This window comes from Protopterus annectens, chromosome 8.part0 (genome assembly GCF_019279795.1).
Source record: "Protopterus annectens isolate FY-2018-M chromosome 8.part0, PAN1.0, whole genome shotgun sequence".
In the NCBI taxonomy this organism is placed as follows: Eukaryota; Metazoa; Chordata; order Ceratodontiformes; family Protopteridae; genus Protopterus; species Protopterus annectens.
In genome coordinates this window covers 489,112,812-489,133,256 of record NC_056741.1, presented here as the reverse complement: position 1 = coordinate 489,133,256, position 20,445 = coordinate 489,112,812, and the positions used below count along the sequence as shown (strand labels likewise).

Genomic DNA, 20,445 nt, shown 5'->3' with positions numbered 1-20,445 from the left:
ACTAATTTTTTGAAACTGATGGATGTTATACAGGTATTGAATCATGGATACACTTGATATCCAGTCTCTCTATACAAGTATTCCACATGTGGGGGGCATACAGGCATTGAGATATTGGCTGACTCGCTCTCAGCTGTACTCTAAAGAACACTGTGATTTTTTTGTTGAAGCTTTTGGGTTTAGTACTAGAACATAATGTGTTCATGTACAAAAATGAGTGATATTTACAGTTAAGAGGTACAGCAATGGGGCTACTTTCACCCCTATTTACACTGATTTATTTATGGTTTATTTGGAAGAGAGCTGGATATATGGCGAAAATAACATTTATAAACAGTATATGGATATGTGCCGTCAATATCCGGATGACTGGTGGCTTATTTAGACTGGTAGAGTGGAGTTGTTAAAACTTTTTGTTAGCTATTTGAATTCTAACCCTTTCAGTTTAGTGTTTGTAGGGAGGTTTGATTCATTTAATTTGGATCTTTTAGAAGTGAGAGTTACAAAACTGATTGATGGCACTGTTCTGACTTCTCTATTTGCTTCAAGCTACTAGTTGTCACCCAAAACATATTGTTGATATTACTCCTAAGGTTCATTTTCTTAAGGTTACATTACATCTGTAGTTCATTGGAGAACTATATTCATGGTCTCTAATACAATAGATAAGTGTCTTTCTATAAGTATGCTTCCTCTGTGAAAATGAAATTGTTTTCTCCTGTTTAATAGTATTAAATGCTTCTGGATGGTATAATGCATGAGCATGAGAGAGACATTGGTTACATTTGTTTGTTTTACCTTTTGTTATATATCCTGGTTAATTTGGGATGCTACCATGGCAATTTATTGCTGGTGCTAGTCCTGGGCTTACTTCTAGTAGGTACAGCAGCCTCTGTGAAGCCGCTGACATGTTTGTACAGAGTCTCTAACAACAATTTAGCATAGCCTGTTAAGTTGTCGGGGTTTGAAGAGGCATTGAATTTTGACAAACCATTACTTAATAAAAGGTAATTTGACTTGGAATATTTCCTAACTGTTACTGGTTTTAATGGGATTAAAAATTGATTTTTCTTTTGAAGAAGACAGCTTTATGTTTGGACCTTCCTAGAGAAGACAAGGCATTAGGGGGTTGTAGCATTCTCCCTTATATCTAAATATAAAGTCCAGTATTTTGGAGCTTGTAGTGGCTGTATTTATTACTTGGTCATGTGTCTTAGTATTTATGAAGTCCAGGAATCTCTGTGCTTATAGATTTGAGGCTGTTTAGGATTCCCAGTCTAAAGTGGGTAATTAAAGTCTCCCATGATTAGGTGTTAGCTTGTATGGTAAGTGTCTGCAATAGGTCCAGATATGTATTGTAAGCTTCTTGAGACATGGAGGATGATCTATTGCTGGCTAGGATATGGTATGGGATTTTGTATATGGTGATCTGTACCTGGAAGAACTCCAGCACGTCATCCTTTCACCACCCTAGAGGTATGCTTGTTATTGATGTATATCGAGACCCCTCCACATTTAAATTCTCATTATGCAGTATGCCATGGTCCTGTTTTACCACAGTACAGATAGCTTCTCCACAGTACACTGATCATGATGGGCATCAATGAAGTTCTGACAGTAAATCACACTTCAGACATTTTGAGGTCTATGTGTTATGTAGATCCTGGTGGAATGCTCAGATACCCTTTCTGAATCTTGACCTTTAATAATAATCAAAACAACTAAAAGATCACTCAGAGGAGATGCTGCACAGGTAAAAACATCAAAAAGTACCTGGCAAACAAGAGTCTTCACTATGTAGTAACTTAAACTTCCTTTGAAGGAAGCCCATGGGAAATACATAAATGACCCCTTTAAAGAAATAGAAATGTTCTAGCTTCATGGCTTCTGAATCCCCACTGACTTTTCACTTTTTAAAATTTTTATTCAGGCATGCAGGAAGATAAAGCCAAATCTCACTAGTTGGAGACATGACATGTTTTGCCCTTTTTTTATGGGCTCATCGGCATATGTTTACAAAGGTTTCAGTCCTTTAAGCAGACATTTGAAAAAACAGTTGCTCTGCAATGGAAAAAGGGATAACAGAAGGTCTGGTCTTTTGTGTCCCAAATGGCTGGGCACAGATTACCATGGAGAAATCTACAAGAGAAAAAGTACAGAGAGTAGACTGCAAGTTCATATGTATAACTTAGGGTTTTGAGGCCCTCCATCTTTTTAGTTAAGAATCTATGAGGTCCGAGTGATATGTTTCCACAAATACATGCCAAAACAGATATTATAGTAAATAATTGCACTTTTCTACTTCTGATAAAATATAACCCAACCTGTCATTTTTGTCCCTAACACAGATGCTTGGTATGCTTTGAAAAAGTGATTTTGTTGTCTGTCCAAATCTCCAGACCATTAAAAACACATACCATTTTCAAATAGTTGAAATCTGTGCTGACTGTCATAACTGCTATGTTTTTGCCAGAAGACCTTTGTGTTGTCCTTTTAATATTAATTTCATAGCCATTTTCCCTAAATGAGGAATGGACTTTCTCACTTCACTGCTCTTAATGGTAACACTTCTACCTCAGCCTCTTAACACACTGTTGATGTGATTTGGCCCAATACTGACAACTTCTCCCAGCACAAGCCTTCAGCTTAACTGTAGTAGCTTAAACTAGTTTAGGTAGAAATATAGCTCAAAAGAGTCCATGTGAAGTAGTGACTACAACAACACAGGTGTCTATGTATATATCAAGCTATCATCATTTATAACAAGATTATGTGTAAAGGCTTTCTTTTTTATCATTTATTAAAACATATTGGTAGTTCAATTTTCAACTCATTATTCTTTGCATTTTTATAATGAATTAGCATGTGATTGAATTTGTTCTGATTGTTCATGGTCTTTTGCTATGCCTCAGTTTACCAGAGCTATAACAGTTTGCTACATTAAAACTCCATAGCTGAAATGAAAAGGGTGTGTAAGGGGGAAACTCACTGCCTACATGTCCACAGGCACCTTGTTAACCCACGGACAGTAACAACTGCAGAATGCAAAAACTCATGGATTTGTACCCCTAATATGAGCTAGAAGTTTCTCTTATGATTCACAAGGACTGTGGCTTTTATTCAGATTTACTGCTCAACAAATGATGAATGCAAAAATGTAATTTTCCTCATTCCAAATCTCCAAATGTATAAGTCCTGGAACATTTTACAAGATGTGGCCTCTCTATGAGATCACAGTGGTGTGAGACATTTTTTCCAGAGATTTCTTTTTCATTTTCTCCTGGGTATATAACATTGGAGTTAGTATATGTGTAAGTAAGATGAGGTACATGTACTGCAGTGTAACTTAGTCTTCAAAAATAAATACGTACAAAACAGATCTACATAAATAAATAAACAAATAATTGTTAAACCTTTGTCATATCTCAGGTTTGGCTGGTGAGGTTTTCGACAAGTGTGACTTGTCCATTTTGCTGCTAGAGGCTAGTCTGTAGACTACTCATAGTGGGCCCGTACTGTATTATTCCACTAATAAATTACCTTCTTACCCTTTTACTTTAAGGTTTGTGTATCAGCTTTATGCACTGCTTCTCTAGGCACCTCCTGTTTTTTCAATTGCTATGTCATAACCCATCATTTTCATGTTAACAGTAATCTCAGATGGCTTGCAGACGTCATTTTGTTTCAGATAATAACAATTTTGCCAAGCTTCAATGCAAATGCGATTGATTGTCACATAAAGGCCCATCCAGGCTAGGTCCAGACTCTCAAGTTAATGCGTATTACTTCAGTTATACAACATATTGCACCACAGTCACAGCTATCATCTGGTTACAGTGATTAAACTTAACTCTTTCCAGTATAAGTACCCATGACAGTTAATAAAGCTGATATATTATAAAAGTAATATTCTTAATAGGAAACTAACTTAGTCTTCCAGTAGATAGGCAGAGATTCCATAGGTGGCTTAAACACATCATCGCTTACCACATAAGGTACAGATTCTTTTCAAATGTAGATTAAAACCTAGCTCATTAATATAAATACAAAACCAAAACAAACAAGCTCAGGGTCAGCTTTTTTCCAGTGGTGGGAGATATGTTGGGATATCAAAATATCATTGTACTTTTTGTATGTGTTTATACATACTTAAGTCTATCTTCTTCTTCTTCTTTCAGCTTTTCCCGGTTAGGGGTCGCCACAGTGGATCACCATCTGCTCATGACTGGCAGTGGAGTTTTACGGTGTCAAGTTGTCAGCCCGGCGCCCAACCTTCCACAGAAGGCACACACACACACACACACACACACACACACACACACACACACACACACACACACACACACACACACACACTCACACCTAGGGCTAAGTTAGTGTGTCCAATCCACCTACATCATGTCTTTGGGATGTGGGAGGAAACCGGAGCACCTGGAGGAAACCCAACTGACCACAGGGAGGACATGCAGACTCCACACAGAAGGCACCCCAGCCGAGGATCAAACCGCAGAACCTCTTGCTGTGAGGCAGCAACGCTAATCGCTGCACCACCGTGGCTGCCCATATACATACTTAAGTCTATAATGAATCAATAAAACATAAACAGTACTGGCATAAAAACACAACTCTCACAAAACTATATCCTTCTTCAAGTCATTAAAACAACTACAATACAAAGAATCCAGTTATATATTATTTAAATTAATTTAGAAATGAATTCATCAACAATTAGTGTCATAATACCATATATTTCACAACAGGCTTTTTATTTTCAGTATTGTCCTACAACAGAACTCTTCATTGTCAGGTTCTTTAATTCTCGACTTCAGTAATGTAACACAATACCTTTCATGACCTAAAAAGAAGACATATGGTTATCTGTATTTAGTCATGAAAGCATGTGTCTTTATGCTGTTACCATTTATGTTTTACTCATTAAATGCTGTGCTTAGGTGACCCTTTTTATGCTCTTCCATATACTCACAGAGAGCATGTGAGGTGACCATATGCTTTCTCAAATGTGCTTTATTTTGTATCTCTGCCATATTCCATTTAACATAGCATACAGAAATTTCAGATCTACTTTTATGGAGACCACAAGTTGCCACAAAGCTGATTGAAAGTTATCAAAACAGTAAGGCATTTATGTTTGATTACACACTCATTAATTTTATTTGAGGGCTGATTTGGAAGTCAAGAGATGGTTAGGACAGCCATAAGCATACTTCCCAAATGTTAGACTGTGTACAATATAAGGGACATTGTACAGAGGATGCCATACTGGTTGACATGGGGAGCTGAGATTCCTAGATTATGGAAACTGTTAAGAGCTCTGGACCACGCATATTGTATAATGTACACACTTAAAAATTGTAGCTCCCGGTGCAAGACAATCTCTAATCAGCAATATGAACAAACTTTATATTCCATAATGCCATATGCAAGCGAATGGGTTAGTGTTCTCACTGGGGCTAAGCGTGCACCCCCTTACAAATGGTGTTGCAGTAAATATAGTTGGCATGATATGTACATTATTACTAATCTCTAAGAATACAAAGGCATTGTTTCATTTTATACGAATAGTATTTACTTTCTTTTTTACTGCATGACATTGTACAAGACAAACTGACTTTCAACTGTGCCACAATTAGCTTACTAGCGTAAAGTTTATTTACAATGACACCATAGTATGATCCTGTGTTCTTAATAACCACAAAGTTTAGTGGGTAAGCTAGAAAAGTATTTTGCAGTTTTACACAGAGCAATTATTACAGCCATGAAGTAGAAACATTTCTCTTTTAGGCAATTTACTTGGCTGGTGTTCAGTCCCAAAGAAAGAATGCGTAATTGGCACACTCTTCTATACTTGTTATTATATTGTTCATTTTCACTTATAAGTTCCTAGGTTCATAGGTTAATAATAGGGTATTGATGCAGAGGACCATTTGTAGTTTAATAACAATATCTCAGAATGTATTCAGGATTATTTGCCAAAGGTTTATTCTTTGATGGATGAATCCACAAATGTAATTAGTTGAAAACCACTTTCAGTGCAAACATGATGCTGAGCTTTTTTTTTTTTTTTTTTTGAAGGGGACCAGTCCGCCCAGTGTGGGGAGAGGACTGTCTCACATTCCTGACTTATATATACCAACTTCACAGTCACACAACAGTGCAACACCTCCCATTCACTGAGAGTGTCATTCAGTGATTCATTTATCATACTGCCTTCCAATGAAGCATAATCCTTTGACTAAAATTTACATTCTCATTATAGGACAATGCAGAGCTGCAGTGGTTTGGGTTGCTGCCTCACAGCAAGAGGTTCTCTGGTTCAGTTCTTGGCTGGGGTCTTCTGTGCAGAGTCTGCATGTCCACCCTGCGTTCATGTGAGTTTCCTCTGGGTGCTCTGGTTTCCTCCCATGTTACAAAGACATGCATCTGGAGCATTTCTCTCTGGGCATCCATTGAAAATTGGCTCATTCCAAGTTAGACTTTCCTGGTAAACAAATGGTAAATAAATAAAATAAAATAAAAGGTACCCATTGCCATGACTAATTTATACCTAGTTTAAACTCCTTTCAATGACATGTTGAGGGGCGATACCCAGGGTGTATTTATGACTGTCGATCCATTCATTCAGGTTTTGCTTAAACAGAGTCAGGGAGCTAGTTTGCTTTATATCCAAAAGAAGTCCATTCCATAAAAGAGGGATTTTTTGAGATATATATCTATCTCACCAGCAGGGCTTATCTATGTTGTATTAGGAGATAAGATCTCTTGAGTGGGTATTTAGAGTGTTATTAGTTTTACAGATTTACAGGAGACCACATAGGACTGGATATGTCAAGATTTTCTAGGCTAGACAGAGGTCACATCTCAAGAGTCTGTAGGAAAAAGTAAAGAGAGAGAGAGAGAGATCACTTAAATGTTTCTGGGTAGTTTAAGATAGATATACCTTTGATTACCTTAGTGAACAAATGCTGCTGCTGTTACCAAGTTGAGTCATATGCTTAGATAAGTACATACCAAAGGGGACATTGTACTCTTTTATGTGCATGGTGAGTGAGGAGCAGAAATAGATGATAATGTCCTTAGATCTGGAATAAATACTCCTGTGATTAGTCTGGGTGAGTAAAACAATTGCCTAACAACAGTGGATACATGGTGGACAAAGGATAGTTCACTTTCAATAAAAATGCCAAGGTCCAAAATGATTGAGTCAACTTTTAATGGGATATCAGCAATGTGGTTGTTGCATGGGTGCTCAGTGTTGTAAAAGGGCACAATGCTGCATTTCTTGGCATTTATTTTTAGGCTGTAGTCCAGATACTTACTGGTGCATGTTAGTCTTTCCTGATGAATATGGAAGTCACATGGAGAGTTAATGACAGATCCAAGTATGCAGTAATCTGAAACCTGTTCAGGCAGAGGCCATTGATATCAGCCTTTACATTAGAGAAGTAAATGCCACAGAGAAGTCGACCTAGAACTGATCTCTGCGAGATATTGCTGATAACTACTCTTTTTGAAGAGTTCATAACTCCTATATTAAAAGAGAGAGTTCAGTCTGTTACCCAGTTTGTATGGGAGTTTACATTTAGTTTTCAGTAATGCCAGAATGTGGAATGGTATCAAAGGCCTTTCTTAGGTCAAGGTAGGGAGTGAGAACCGATCTACCTGAGTCTAATGCATTAGTGATTTTCTCAAAGAAACCCTTTAGATCTAGAAAATAGGATCTGCCTTTTAGAATATCAGTGATTTGTGTCCAGGGCTTGTAGATCTTGTCCTTGTTAATAAGTTGCATACTGATATGATCCATTGCTTTGCAGATAGGGCTGATGAAGCCCATATGACTACAGTTTCCTGTATCAGTAGTGGGTCCCCCTTGTGGGGCAGGGTGATTACTCAATTTTACATTCCTCTGTTATGAATCCAGTGCAGAGGCAGGGTTTGAATAGGCTTATTATCAAGTCTACCAGACAGAGTTTGGTGCTGCCAATAAGGCACCAAGACACATTATCAGGGCCCCTGGATTTAGTGTTTTTTGTTTTGGATCAGAGGGGTGGTCTGGGTGCGCTAACAGGGTAAATTAAGGGGAGATAAGGAAATAAAGTCAGAGTTGAGTTGGTCTGGTAATCTTAGCTCTGTCCTCAGAGGACAAGTAACTATTGTTGTTGTGTATTAGCTCTGAGCATTGTTGAGCATTAGCATCAAGATTTATAACATACTTTGTTGTGATTGTCCTTAGCAGAGCTGGCAATACTCTATTCACTTATATTTGGAGAATTTAATTTCTTTCTGAGTTCTTTGATGATCTTTTTGAGTTCATCTCAAGATGGTTTGATATTAAATTTGACTTTATAGTTTTTGAGTTTATTTCTCTCATTGCATATATTTTTTATACTAGGAGTCCACCATAGGGGTTTATTTTTGAATTTGGCATTGACTGTATTTATGTTCTAAAGGGATGGATGATTTGATGCATGCTTTGAGATGGGCATTAAAATTATCCAGAAATGTGGAAGTGTACAAGATGGGGTCATGAAGATGATGATGGCATCGGTTAGCTGGAGTACGTTTGCCTTATAGTAGTCTTTTCTAAAGACAGATGGGTTTTATGATAAGTCATTGGTCAGAGTTGACCTGTGAAGTGGTGACTGTAGATTTTGAGCAGAGGGTAGCTATATAATTGTGAAATTCTCCTTATTCCATTTAACTTTGGCAAATGAATCTATATTCTTAACAAGTTCCCTTTATTCATGTTTACTTTGGAAGTGGTTATGCACCTTTGAATGTTTTCTTTTTATGTTACACTATTTTCTGCAACAACCAGATCAACCTTGCTATGGAACAGGCTTCCCATCCATGTGAATCTGAGTTCATATGTTATCCAGTTTAAATGCAACCTAGACCAGTGGATGGGCAATGGGAAATTTACACTGGGCATTGCACCCATGTCCCTTATGGACAGAGGTAGCTTATAAGTGTCTGGCCTCAATGTCCTGTTTGGATACAGGACATTATTATTCTTTTAGGAAAACTTGGCTGAACCTAGAAAGGTCCCCTGAGTTGCTAACATAGTAACAGTCTATGAATCTATGAACAGGTAAGTTCCATGGGGACTGAAAATAGCTGTCTTCGATTGTTGGATTCAGAGGAGAAATGCATGAGGCATAATTTTGGAATAATGCCAATATTTCTTGTTCAGTAAGAGTGCTGAAGCTGGTAATTCTTATGTGTTGAGAGTTTAAAAGACATGCCACATATACATGTCCATGATGGGTGTGCATTTTTTTCCAGTTTTGAAGCTTATACTGCAGTTACTTAAATTATACAGAGGTACAAGCCTTCATTATGCTGACTCGTTGATGCTACTGTTTTACTTACATTTTAATGTAAATGTATTGTCTTTGAAGCAGATGCCAGAAAAATAAAGTAAAATGCTCTGACCTGAGACTAAAGATTGGCTAAAGGAAATAATGGTTTTAGACATTAAAGGGGTTTTAAGAAACATTGAACTCATTCAGTCTTCAACTTCCTTCCCCCCACTCTATAAAGCATGAACCAGAAAACAAATTAGTACTGTTTTGTTAGCTGTGTTTTTGTAGGATTTAAGTCACATTCTGCATATTGTACAGTTATTGTACTCTTGTTGCTTGCAGAGGCCTGTCTCAAATTGTCTCGTGCTACATATATTAACATAGCAAAAGAGGCCTGTCTCATTTTGACTGAAAAAAGTAGTAGTACTTATGCATTTGTTTCTAATTTTGTTTTTTTTTTTTCTTTTTAATTTTTGATTAGGTGAATGGGAAGGAGCTTTCCAAACTGTCACAAGAACAGACATTAGAGGCCCTACGGACATCCAAGGACCCCCTAGTGATTCAAGTGCTCCGTCGCAGCCCTCGAACTAAAGGGGGTGGTTCTTCCCATGACCTCCAGTTTGTGGACAATGGCACCCAGACTGACATCACATTTGAACACATTATGGCGTTGGGAAAGATTCGACCACCAACGCCACCCATGGTGGTCCTTGAGCCCTACCTTCTGTCTGAACTGTAAGTATGCCTGTCAAAATAAAACATTCATTTTGAACTTAAAGAAATTGCAAATTATGTTTCAAATAGTTTTTACAGCAGTTCATTGATAGGTATTTTACTATCAGCAATTGTACTTTAAGACAGACAAAAAGAGAACAGCAGAAAGAGATAAGAAAAAGAAACAAAAATAATATAAAACTAAAATATAAATAATATAAAGAGTAACCACATTTTCAGTGAGGTGTGTATTGTCTGTCACCTCTGAATGTTTAATGTACTATGTCTGCTGAAATACACTGTCACTTACTTGACAAACAGAACACAATGAGACATCAGAAACATGGCAGAGACCGCTACTTGATGCAGTGAATGTATCCTCACTATAAAGAAAGAACTCAAGGACGACACATTGCTAGGTTTTAACAGCATACATTATTTCACAACTGTAGCCATGTGAACAATTCAAAATGAAACATGTTTCTCTTCCTGCTTCATCTCTAAGAACTTAAGGACAGTTCATATTTAGATTTGATCAGCAGGCTTTCCGTAACAAAAGTACCACAGGTAACCAGTTCAATAAGCAACATATTTCTCTATTTGCTACATCCCTTTAACTGCCACTTTTATATGAGTGTGAAAGCTAAGTTGACATGATAGTTTTAGTCTCAAACCCTTTTCATGGTTAACCAATCATATTTCAGGATTTGTAAGAAAACATGGGTATAATAATTGTTTGTACTCAGCAGGCTGTTCAGTCAAATTTCTTTGGTTCATTTCTGTGGGACAGCAGAGACTTTGGCTCAAAGCAGCTTTTTAGACAGAAGTAGTTGAGTAATTAAACACTACTCACAGATAGTTATCTTAACAAAACTTACAAACCTTTAAATAGTTCCAGCCTGAGCCTTTTGTTAAATCAAGTTATATCTCACAAATGTTCATCAAGAACCATATAGTACCATGTGTTAGTAAAAAACTGTAAATGGAAAACTAGTCAGCACAAACAAATCTTTACAGTGGTAGTATTCACTAGATTGAAATCTTAACCTGCATTTCCCAAGTCAGAATGAGCACTTGTCCTGGTCCCCTTCAATAAACACATCACACCGAATGACATTTGACGACCTTTATTGAAACTTCCATAACATAGCTTTGATCCAAAATTATTAATTAGAACTAGACGCAATATAGTTGGCTTTAAACATCCTTATAACATTAATCAGGGCAGTGTACCTACTCACCCTGTCCCAGTAAGCAGGGCAGCGTACCTACTCACCCTGTCCCAGTAAGCAGCGTCCACACCTTTGCTCACTTACTTTACTTATAAAGCAGAGTCCAAGACTCACATCATATCCCATTTACCCAGTAAGCAGCGTCCATACCTTTACTCGCTTACTTTACTTATGAAGCAGCATCCCATCTCACTTCATACACCATTCATCGGATTACCTTCCACCACATAAGCAGCATCCTTACCTCTGCTTGCTTATCTAGTCAGCAGACTTCCTCCAGCTGCTCATTTTCCTTTCCCCAAATCCTTGAAATGAACATCCAAACACCAGAGGGGGAACAGAAGAGGGCAAACCTCTCCCTCTTCTCCACCAACCAGCCTGACCAGGCTGATCCCCCTCCCTTCAACCCAAAATTGTTCACTTAACTACCTCCCATAAAGGGAAGGGTTCAGCCAAACATCATTTGGTGTACCCATCATCTGCAAAGCACATTAGTACCCCGACATCCACTCCATGCCTTAACCTACTAACACTGATATACACCTTAATGACAATGTAGGACTACCCGTGAGCCCATTATACCACACCGGAACATCACCACCCAGAAAATACATTCCCTTTAGTCTGCTTCCTTAAACCCTAACCATGGCTCCACCTTTCCAGCATGACAACCTATAGCCATAACAAATGCCACAGAAGCTATAACCCCTTGAACTCAGATCTACACCCAGTCAAAGAAAACCCTTAGCAAGTCTCGACCATGCCCACTAAAGCATATACCAATAGCCCAAACTATACAGCTCTGGATTTTCCGTAACCCGATTACTACAGGAAAGAGCAACTCCAAAACTTTAATGACCTAACCTAAGTGCTAGGAAACCAGTACCCCCTAAAAACTCGAAAAGGCCACACAATGAAGTACTCTATGTTGCTAACCTTACACACCCCCCCGATTCATTCATTACCAAATGGCAATCAGGCTTCCATAACGATATAAATCTCAATGCTCCCAAAATCAAAACCCCGCCCTACGTATGATGCTTCCAAAACCATCACTACAAAATTCCTTCCATCATAATTGAAATAGTTCTTGTAGTACTCATCTAAACCCTAACCTAGCATGAAACATTACCAAACCTACCCAGCCCTATGAACCATATCAGCTCCCTGTCCAAATCATGGTACCTCTACCAACCCAGGAACCTGAACTGATAACTGTAAATGCACCACAAAGGTTCCACCCAAATCTGACATGCCTGACTGCGTACTTACTATATTAACTTTAGACACTGCATATGAATGGTAATTTCAATACCAAAATTTACAGTAGTCGACTAGAGATTTCTATTACCTATAAACCCTGTATGGCCTGATTAACTCCTAGTCCACTGATCTGAAGAACCTTTCCATAAACAAGCAGTACAATAAACCCCTATGCAATCAGTGTAACCCAAATAATTTAGACAAAAGTCATAGTCACCTAAAATGCGACCTTGCCAACAAGACCTTAAACTGTAAGGAAATCTAAGATGCTGAAACTTTAAATACCTCATACCTCTCAAGTATACCCCACCTTGAGGAATGTCCCCCATTCGCGTCTTAAAAATCATGTTCCCCAAACTTCCACATCGAAAATTCGGGGACCCATTCCATTTTAGATATAAGAATTAAAATGTATCTAGCTTACTAGAGGCCTAAACCAGCGACCTCGGAGTACCCCTGATCCTGTGATGAATGGGGTTTTCATGGGAGAGGCAAAGTCCAATCTCCCCTTCAACAATCCCTTTACCTGGACTACCATGTCTCAACATGCCTCTCCTTCAACTTGCCCCTACCTTACCTTGATAACACCAACTCAACCCTGCTGTGCAATCATTAGCACAGACTTAGGATTACCTACTAATCCCTTATGCTCCACTCCCACAATCATACATCCCCACAATCAACATCCATTACCTTCCAGAACCATTTCTGACACAACATGGACCACAGCTCGCCCTGTCCTCTCCTGTCTGTGATCTCATTGTGCACCACTCAAGCGACCGGGACCTCCAGTGGAACAGCTTCCATACGTTTCTGAGCTCCCTCGCCTCTGGTCACCAACCAACGTCAACTCAAATTCCATTCTGAAATAAAACAAACCAGAATAAGTATTTTGACTTTATAATACATAACTGAAACAAAACAATTCCCCAGACCCTATAGCAAGAAACTCTGCAGCAACACCTTGTCACTATGACCCCCCCCCCCCCATTGATAGCGAATAATATTGATTCATATTATCCTTTAAATGGCCCACAAACGTATAAATAGCAAACTCCTCAGCCCCAGCTTTTATAGTGGTAGTATTCCTTAGGACTGACATGAATGTTAAGAGTCACAGTAAATGCAATTAATCTCAGCATCCACTCAAATTAAACCCATACTATCAGCAACATTTCATCATCTGCGCGAGAGCCTACCTATGAGACTACGAGTGCCATCTGTGTTACCTGGTTGAGATATTTAGCAAATGTGAAACTTGTATCTTTATGAAATAATAACTCCCAAAAGAATAACAAACAAAATCCAAATGGATAAAGTAAAACACTTTAAAAATAAAAAATAATAAAACAGCCACCAAGGACTAAATGTAGGTCTTCACTGTTTTAATAAAACACAAAAGCACAGAACCAAATAACTAAGCACTTTCACCAGGCATAAACCACTGGTTTCCTCAGAGCCTGACTTTGACTCTGAGGGCGGAAGGATAAAAGACCCGACATAGCACAGATCCGCTTAGTAACCAGCCAACCGAACTGCCGATGATATATACCAAGACCGATACTCCCAATTTATCAAAAACTGTTAAGTCCATCGCCACCACTAACCCCCCAACTGGTCATGTTTCCGAACTCCCTCCCCCTCAACAGCCACAAGAAATGGCACACAGTCAGCACAAGGAGGCAAAGTCAGAAAACGTCAAAAGGGGATCCACACCAATCGGACACCATGAAAAAACCCAAGGCCCCACCCAACTCCCCCACCCAAAGGTGCTGGTCAGCTCCGAATCAACTGCCCAACAAACACACAGCCTGAAAATTGACTCTGTGCAGCACCCCACTGACTGAGTGCCTGACAACAAGCACCCCCCCACACACACATGACTGCCATGTCACCAAGACCAGGAGCATGCCACTAAGCATGCAACAGTCAAACGATCCCAAAGCACCACTCACAACCATGCAATCAAGCCAACCACCGCAACAAAGAAAGCACTCACATTCCAACTGCCCATGCCCAATTGACTCCTGGCTAAATGCTCTGCCAGCAAGTAGTCCATGCCTCAACAGAACCTCCACCTCTCAACATCTGAGCCATCTGGAGGCTCACAATGCCAAAAAGAGTCAAACATACCAGCATCACCTAGAGGGCTCAAGGGATCCAAAAGGCTCTCGAGACAGTGAGCCACGAACATCAGCAGTGCCACACCCTGGGCACCCCACTTCCACACCATCCAGCCCACGCACGTGCAGACTGCCAAGCTACTTCAAATCAAGCCTCCCACACTGAGCCCAAAGCCTGCGAAAGAAACTCGCAGGAAATGGACCCATACAAACCCTAGGAAACAATGCACTACCTGGCTGAAACATCTATAATTAGGGATACCAATCAGATAAGCATCCACCCAGCTCAACCAACCCACCATGGAGCCCAACCATGAAGCCACCGGACCTCAATCCCCTACCAATTGCACTTTGCACAAATGCTGCCACCAGTTTACAGCCAGACCAACCCCAAACGCTGAAATAATTTCAAAGCCATAGGTCATGATTTATTTTTTTATAAAATTAAAAGCTGTCGAAGTGACTACCCCGACCACCTATCCACTCAAGCTTGGTAACCACCTGCCCCCAGGATCAAAACTATGGATCTGTAACCCCCCAACCAGAGAATTCACAGTACCTACCAAGACAGATTAACTAGCTAACTATTAAATAAATACTACATCCCACCTGCCACCAACCAATACCCAGAGGCCTACCTTAGCTCCTCTTATACCTACAGGTCATCATGGGCGTACACTGCCTTCATAGCAAATTCACACCAAAATGTGATTGCTTACCCTGCTACACTTTGTCTAAACCCCTTAAGCCCCTCCCCACCCTTATCTCATTTCCTCCCAATCCTCCCTCTCTCCAATTAACCCTTTCTCCTCCCCCTTCCAACTAACTACCACTAATACAAAACTCTAACCCCTCGAAGATGTCCCAGGACAACTTGGTTTGTTGCCAAACCTCATTTACATTTTACAACAGCTTGTAAACAGCTCACAGTGCCTCAGTAACTATTCAGCTTACATAGTGTCAGCAGCATTTTGTTTGTCCAGCTATGTACTTACATATGACTGAGAAGTTCTGTCTTTGTTGTTTGCTTGTTGAAACAGAAAAAATATGACAGTTACAACAGTTTATAAAAAAGTAGTGCATGAACAATGTCCAATATCACTGTAGTGGCATTGAGTAGATGTCAAATGCGAATGTAATTGTGTTGCCTACTGAGTAAGACCAAAATGGAATCTTTCAATAGCTTGTAAGCAGTATGGTTTGCAGTTGTTTATTTGTTTATTTATTTACTGATATATGATTACTGGGGAAGTCCAGCTGGGTAGTTGCCCACTTTCAGTAGAGGCCTGGGGAGAAAAGCTCCAAAGTATTATAGAAACATTTTAAGAACAATAATTTTTACATTTTTAATAAACAATATATAAAAAATTACAGTTTAAATAATTATGCTAAATTAGCCATAATGTGAAAAACTTGGTTAAGAGTAAGTAAAACTTATATAGCAATGATTTAATATTTAGGGAAATGTTGACCACTTCATAGAGAAATTAAAGGTAAGTTAGTATAACAGAAACATGAATTGCAAAAACATGGTTATGGCATATTTAGAAAGAGAGTCAGGAGAGAGAAATAGACTGAAGTAAGGAAGTGATTGAAGAAGGAAGAGTAAGGAGGTATAAGGTATGAACAGGTACTAGTCCATATTTAGGTCTTTAGCTTACCCTGGGGTTGAGCAAGAAGAGAGTCACATTTTGCTTAGGACGTCTTTCTGACTTATTTTAAAGGACTGGAGGGAGTGTATATCAACCTGATGGATAGAGGTAAGGTGTTCTGGGCCTTAGCAACATGGCATGAGTACAGACCAGGCCCACCAGATTTCATAGGTCTATTAGTATAAATACAAACAAGCAACATCAGACAGGTCTCTATTAGTTCGTCGAAAACTAACTTCAGTGAATGTCAGTTGATTGAACATTCACATCAGTGAATGTTTTTCACAGGGCAATGATTTAGTTAGCTAACATACTGACTGTCACACACACACACACACACACACACACACACACACACACACACACACACACACACACACACACACACACCACAATATATCAAACCCACAAAGATGGAGGGTCTACACCCCCAACACCCTCCAATGTAGGAGTCTATGCCCTCCACCCCCTACTGATATATATACCAACTCCAAGATCACACTACAGTGGGGAAAAGGGCAAATTTCCTAATGCTGGCCAAGAAACTCAGTGCCCTGTGACAAATGTTCAGTAATGTGAACATTTGATGAATGGCCATTCTTTGATTTATGTTCAATGAACAGCTGCTCGCTGAAGTTAGTTTTCGACAAACTAATATAGACCCTATTAGACACCTAGAGGCATCAATAACTTGATTGTAGAGAGTTACCCGATGGTGTGACTATTGTTTAATAAGGGATTGGTTAAATCACCACTCACCAATGTACTCAAATAGTAACATATCATAGTCATTTAGAAATAAAATCAATTATGGCAATAGAACAAAAGGGCAATAAAATGAAGTCATATGAAATAAAGGATCATTTGCTGCTAAAGTCATAGTGGAGAACTGTAAAAAGGGGAAGAATTTAAGTATGGCATGGACTGACTACAAAAAAGCATTTGGTAGTATCCCACATTCATGGATAAAAGAGCGCTTAAAAATGTATAAGATACACCCTACACTGATCAACTACATTACAGTGACCATGAAACAGTAGCAGACCACTTTGCAATTAAGCCAAGATAAAGGACTAATTGTTATTCCAGGGATAAAAATTCAAAGGGGGATATTCCAGGGTGACTCTCTGTCACCACTGCTATTCTGCCTTGCCCTTAACCCATTAAGCTGTCTACTTAGCAGTTTAGGTCATGGCTACAATTTGGCTTGTAGAAAACAACAAAGTGTAAAGACTTCTCATCTTCTCTTTGTCAGTGATTTGAAACTGTATAGCTTATCAGATGAGGAACTAAAAATACAGCTGCAAGTTGTCAAAACTTATTCAGATGATACAAGAATGTGATTTGGTCTTGATAAATGTGCAAAAGCAATATTTAAAGCAGGAAAACTGTCACATCAGGAAAATATCAGTTTGGGACAAGAATGTGATATAAAAGAACTTGAGCAAGAGGGAGTGTCTAAATATTTGGGAACTGATGAAGGATCAAGAATAAAACATGAACAAAAGTGAATAAAACTTAGTAAGGAGTGCTTTAGAAGACTTAAATTAATCCTGAAAACAGTGTTGACATCTAGGAACAAAATCCAGAAGTTCGCAGCCATAATCAAAACTCCTAATGATGTGGACATCCTACAAAATGGCCTCACAGAGACAGATGCCTGGTAACAGAGCCATGGCCTCAAACTCAATGCCAAAAAGTGCATTGTCATCCCCTTTGGTAAAAACTCTGACCCATGAGCTACCACATAGGTGGTAGTCTACTTAACACCAAAAGTGTGATAAGAGACCTTTGGACACAGGTGGACAGTAGTCTCTCCTTTGATAATCACATTGCTACAGTAGTCAGGAAATCCTTCTGTGTGGCACATCTCATCACAAAAGGTTTCTCATACACAAAAAAAGAGGTCATTGTTCCCCTCTACTCATCACTCATTAGACCCATTATAGAGTACAACGTCCCTTTTGGTATGTACCTCACAAGACATCCACAACAACTGGAAAAGATGCAGAAATACCTCACAAAGAGGATTACTGGCCTCAAACAGATGCCCTACGCAGACCGTCTCAAAAAACTACAGCTTTACTCCATCGCATATCACCTTCTTAGAGGCGATATCTGCCTAACATACAAAGCTATGTCAAACCCAGAGCTGCCGGACATGCTCCACTTAAAGAAATCCCAATCCCTCTAAGCTACATGCCCTAGGGACCTAAACCTTGTCACTACAGTAAGCAGAACATGCTGTAGGGATAGATTCCTGTTCCAGAGACTTCCCATACTCTGGAACAAACTGCCTATCTATATTAAACAAAGTTCCTTCCTCATTAGCACTCTTCAAGAAAAATCTTGATGATTGGATGGGAAATAGGAAATTCACCCTGGAGATCACCTCTGTGACTTTGCTTGACATGGGCACAGGAAAATAATTTCCTTGGGTGGCAAAAGCCAGGGTACCTTTTTGGCTAGGTTTATATAGGCCCTAGGGCCAATAGCCTAGTACCTACCTATGAACCTATGAACTTATAAACCAATTTGCTCTTCCTGTCCTAACTTACAGATTTGGAGTGATTGATTGGCCCCAAAATGTGTTGGATGAATTAGATAGTAAAACAAGAAGGATGCTTCATGCTTACCAAATGATTTATAAAAATTAGTGCATACCAAGATTATATATTCCCTGTTCCGAAGGAGGGATGGGCCTCCTTGAAACTGATTACATATACAGATCTGCAACCGTGGGACTCCAAACATATCTGCTGACCTCACAAGACCCAAATGTAGTGAATGTCTTGAAACACGAGGAGAATGAATCTAAGATGACTTCCCTGCTTAGGCTAACAGAAGCATATTGGTGTCAAGCAAGAATGGAAATCGAATCACAAGTGGATAAAAACTAGGCAGCAATTGAATGTGCCACAAAAACAAAAGAAAGAATATAAGGTGGAGGACCAGATGAGAAGGCAAGAAATGTGGAAAATGCATAAATATGGTCGCAACTATAGAAAACTTCTGAAAGAACCTTGTGTTGATCAGGAACAAATGCAGGAATGGTTAAAGAGAGGCAAATTCAAACCAAGAGATGAAAGGTTAATACTGGTGGCACAAGACAGTGGGCTACGTACACATTGGTTTACAAAGTCCATTGAACATGTGGGATAAACAGACAAATGTAGGTTTTGTAAAACAGAATTAGAAACAGTTGCACACCTCATTGCTGATTGTGATATGCTAATAGCAGAAGGACTGTATACTGAAAGGCATAATAATGTGGCGAGATTGTTGCACTGGAGATTGTGCAAATATTATTGTACAGAAGTGGCTGAAAAACACTGGATACATGAGCCACAAAGCATCATAGAAAATGATGAAGTCTACATCACATGGGATCATCCATTACCAACACTTCAAAAGATAGATGCTAGAAAAATGGATACATTGGTCCAAGAAAAGAAGACAAAAGTAGCATTGATCATTGAAATCACCACACCCACTGACCACAGTGTCCTGCGTACAGAAAGACACAAAGTCATAAAATATCAAGATTTGCAAGTAGAAATGAGAGAAATGCAGAAGCAAGGTACCCAGATAGTTTCAATAGTAGTAGGAGCATCGGACCTTATAAAAAAGAGTCTACAATCATATTTAGATATGCTATCAATACATGTAACTCCATACGAATTACAGAAGGAGTCATTACTGGGCACATTGCAGGTGCTGCGAAGAGCACTTTAGGCTGACATCAAAGGATGAAATAGTACTAATTTCATGAACTTTAATCGTACTTTGACTTAGGAATGGGGTCCATTCCCATCATGGTATTAGAAACGCAAAAGATTTGGAGAGATTAAAAAAAGGGATGTAACATATCCACAGTGAACTGTTTTGAGAAGGCACATTTTTGTTAACTATGCACACAAATACATCAACCCTCCCTATTAAACAATCCAACACCGGCAGCCATAAACATTATATACAAGAGTGAATTAGGTGAAACTCAAAATATTTTTGAAATGGAACTGAAAGACAGCACATTGAAACTTGTAAAAATCATGTCAGTTCATTTGTTTCTGTATTTTTCTGAATAAGAACAAATCATTAGCATTTAGTAATGGTACCTCAAATGATGAACAATTAG

At 39.0% G+C, this 20,445-nt stretch overlaps 1 protein-coding gene across 1 annotated transcript in view; it reads left to right on the top strand.

Moving 5' to 3' along the window:
• The first annotated feature begins 9,808 nt into the window (after window positions 1-9,808).
• The window catches only part of PDZD4 (PDZ domain containing 4), a 671,734-nt gene continuing 661,097 nt past the window's right edge, over window positions 9,809-20,445 (top strand). Inside the window, exon 1 of the mRNA XM_044080016.1 lies at window positions 9,809-10,049. Coding sequence (XP_043935951.1) covers window positions 9,988-10,049 — 62 coding nt within the window. The 5' untranslated portion in view covers window positions 9,809-9,987. The remainder of the gene's footprint in view (window positions 10,050-20,445) is intronic.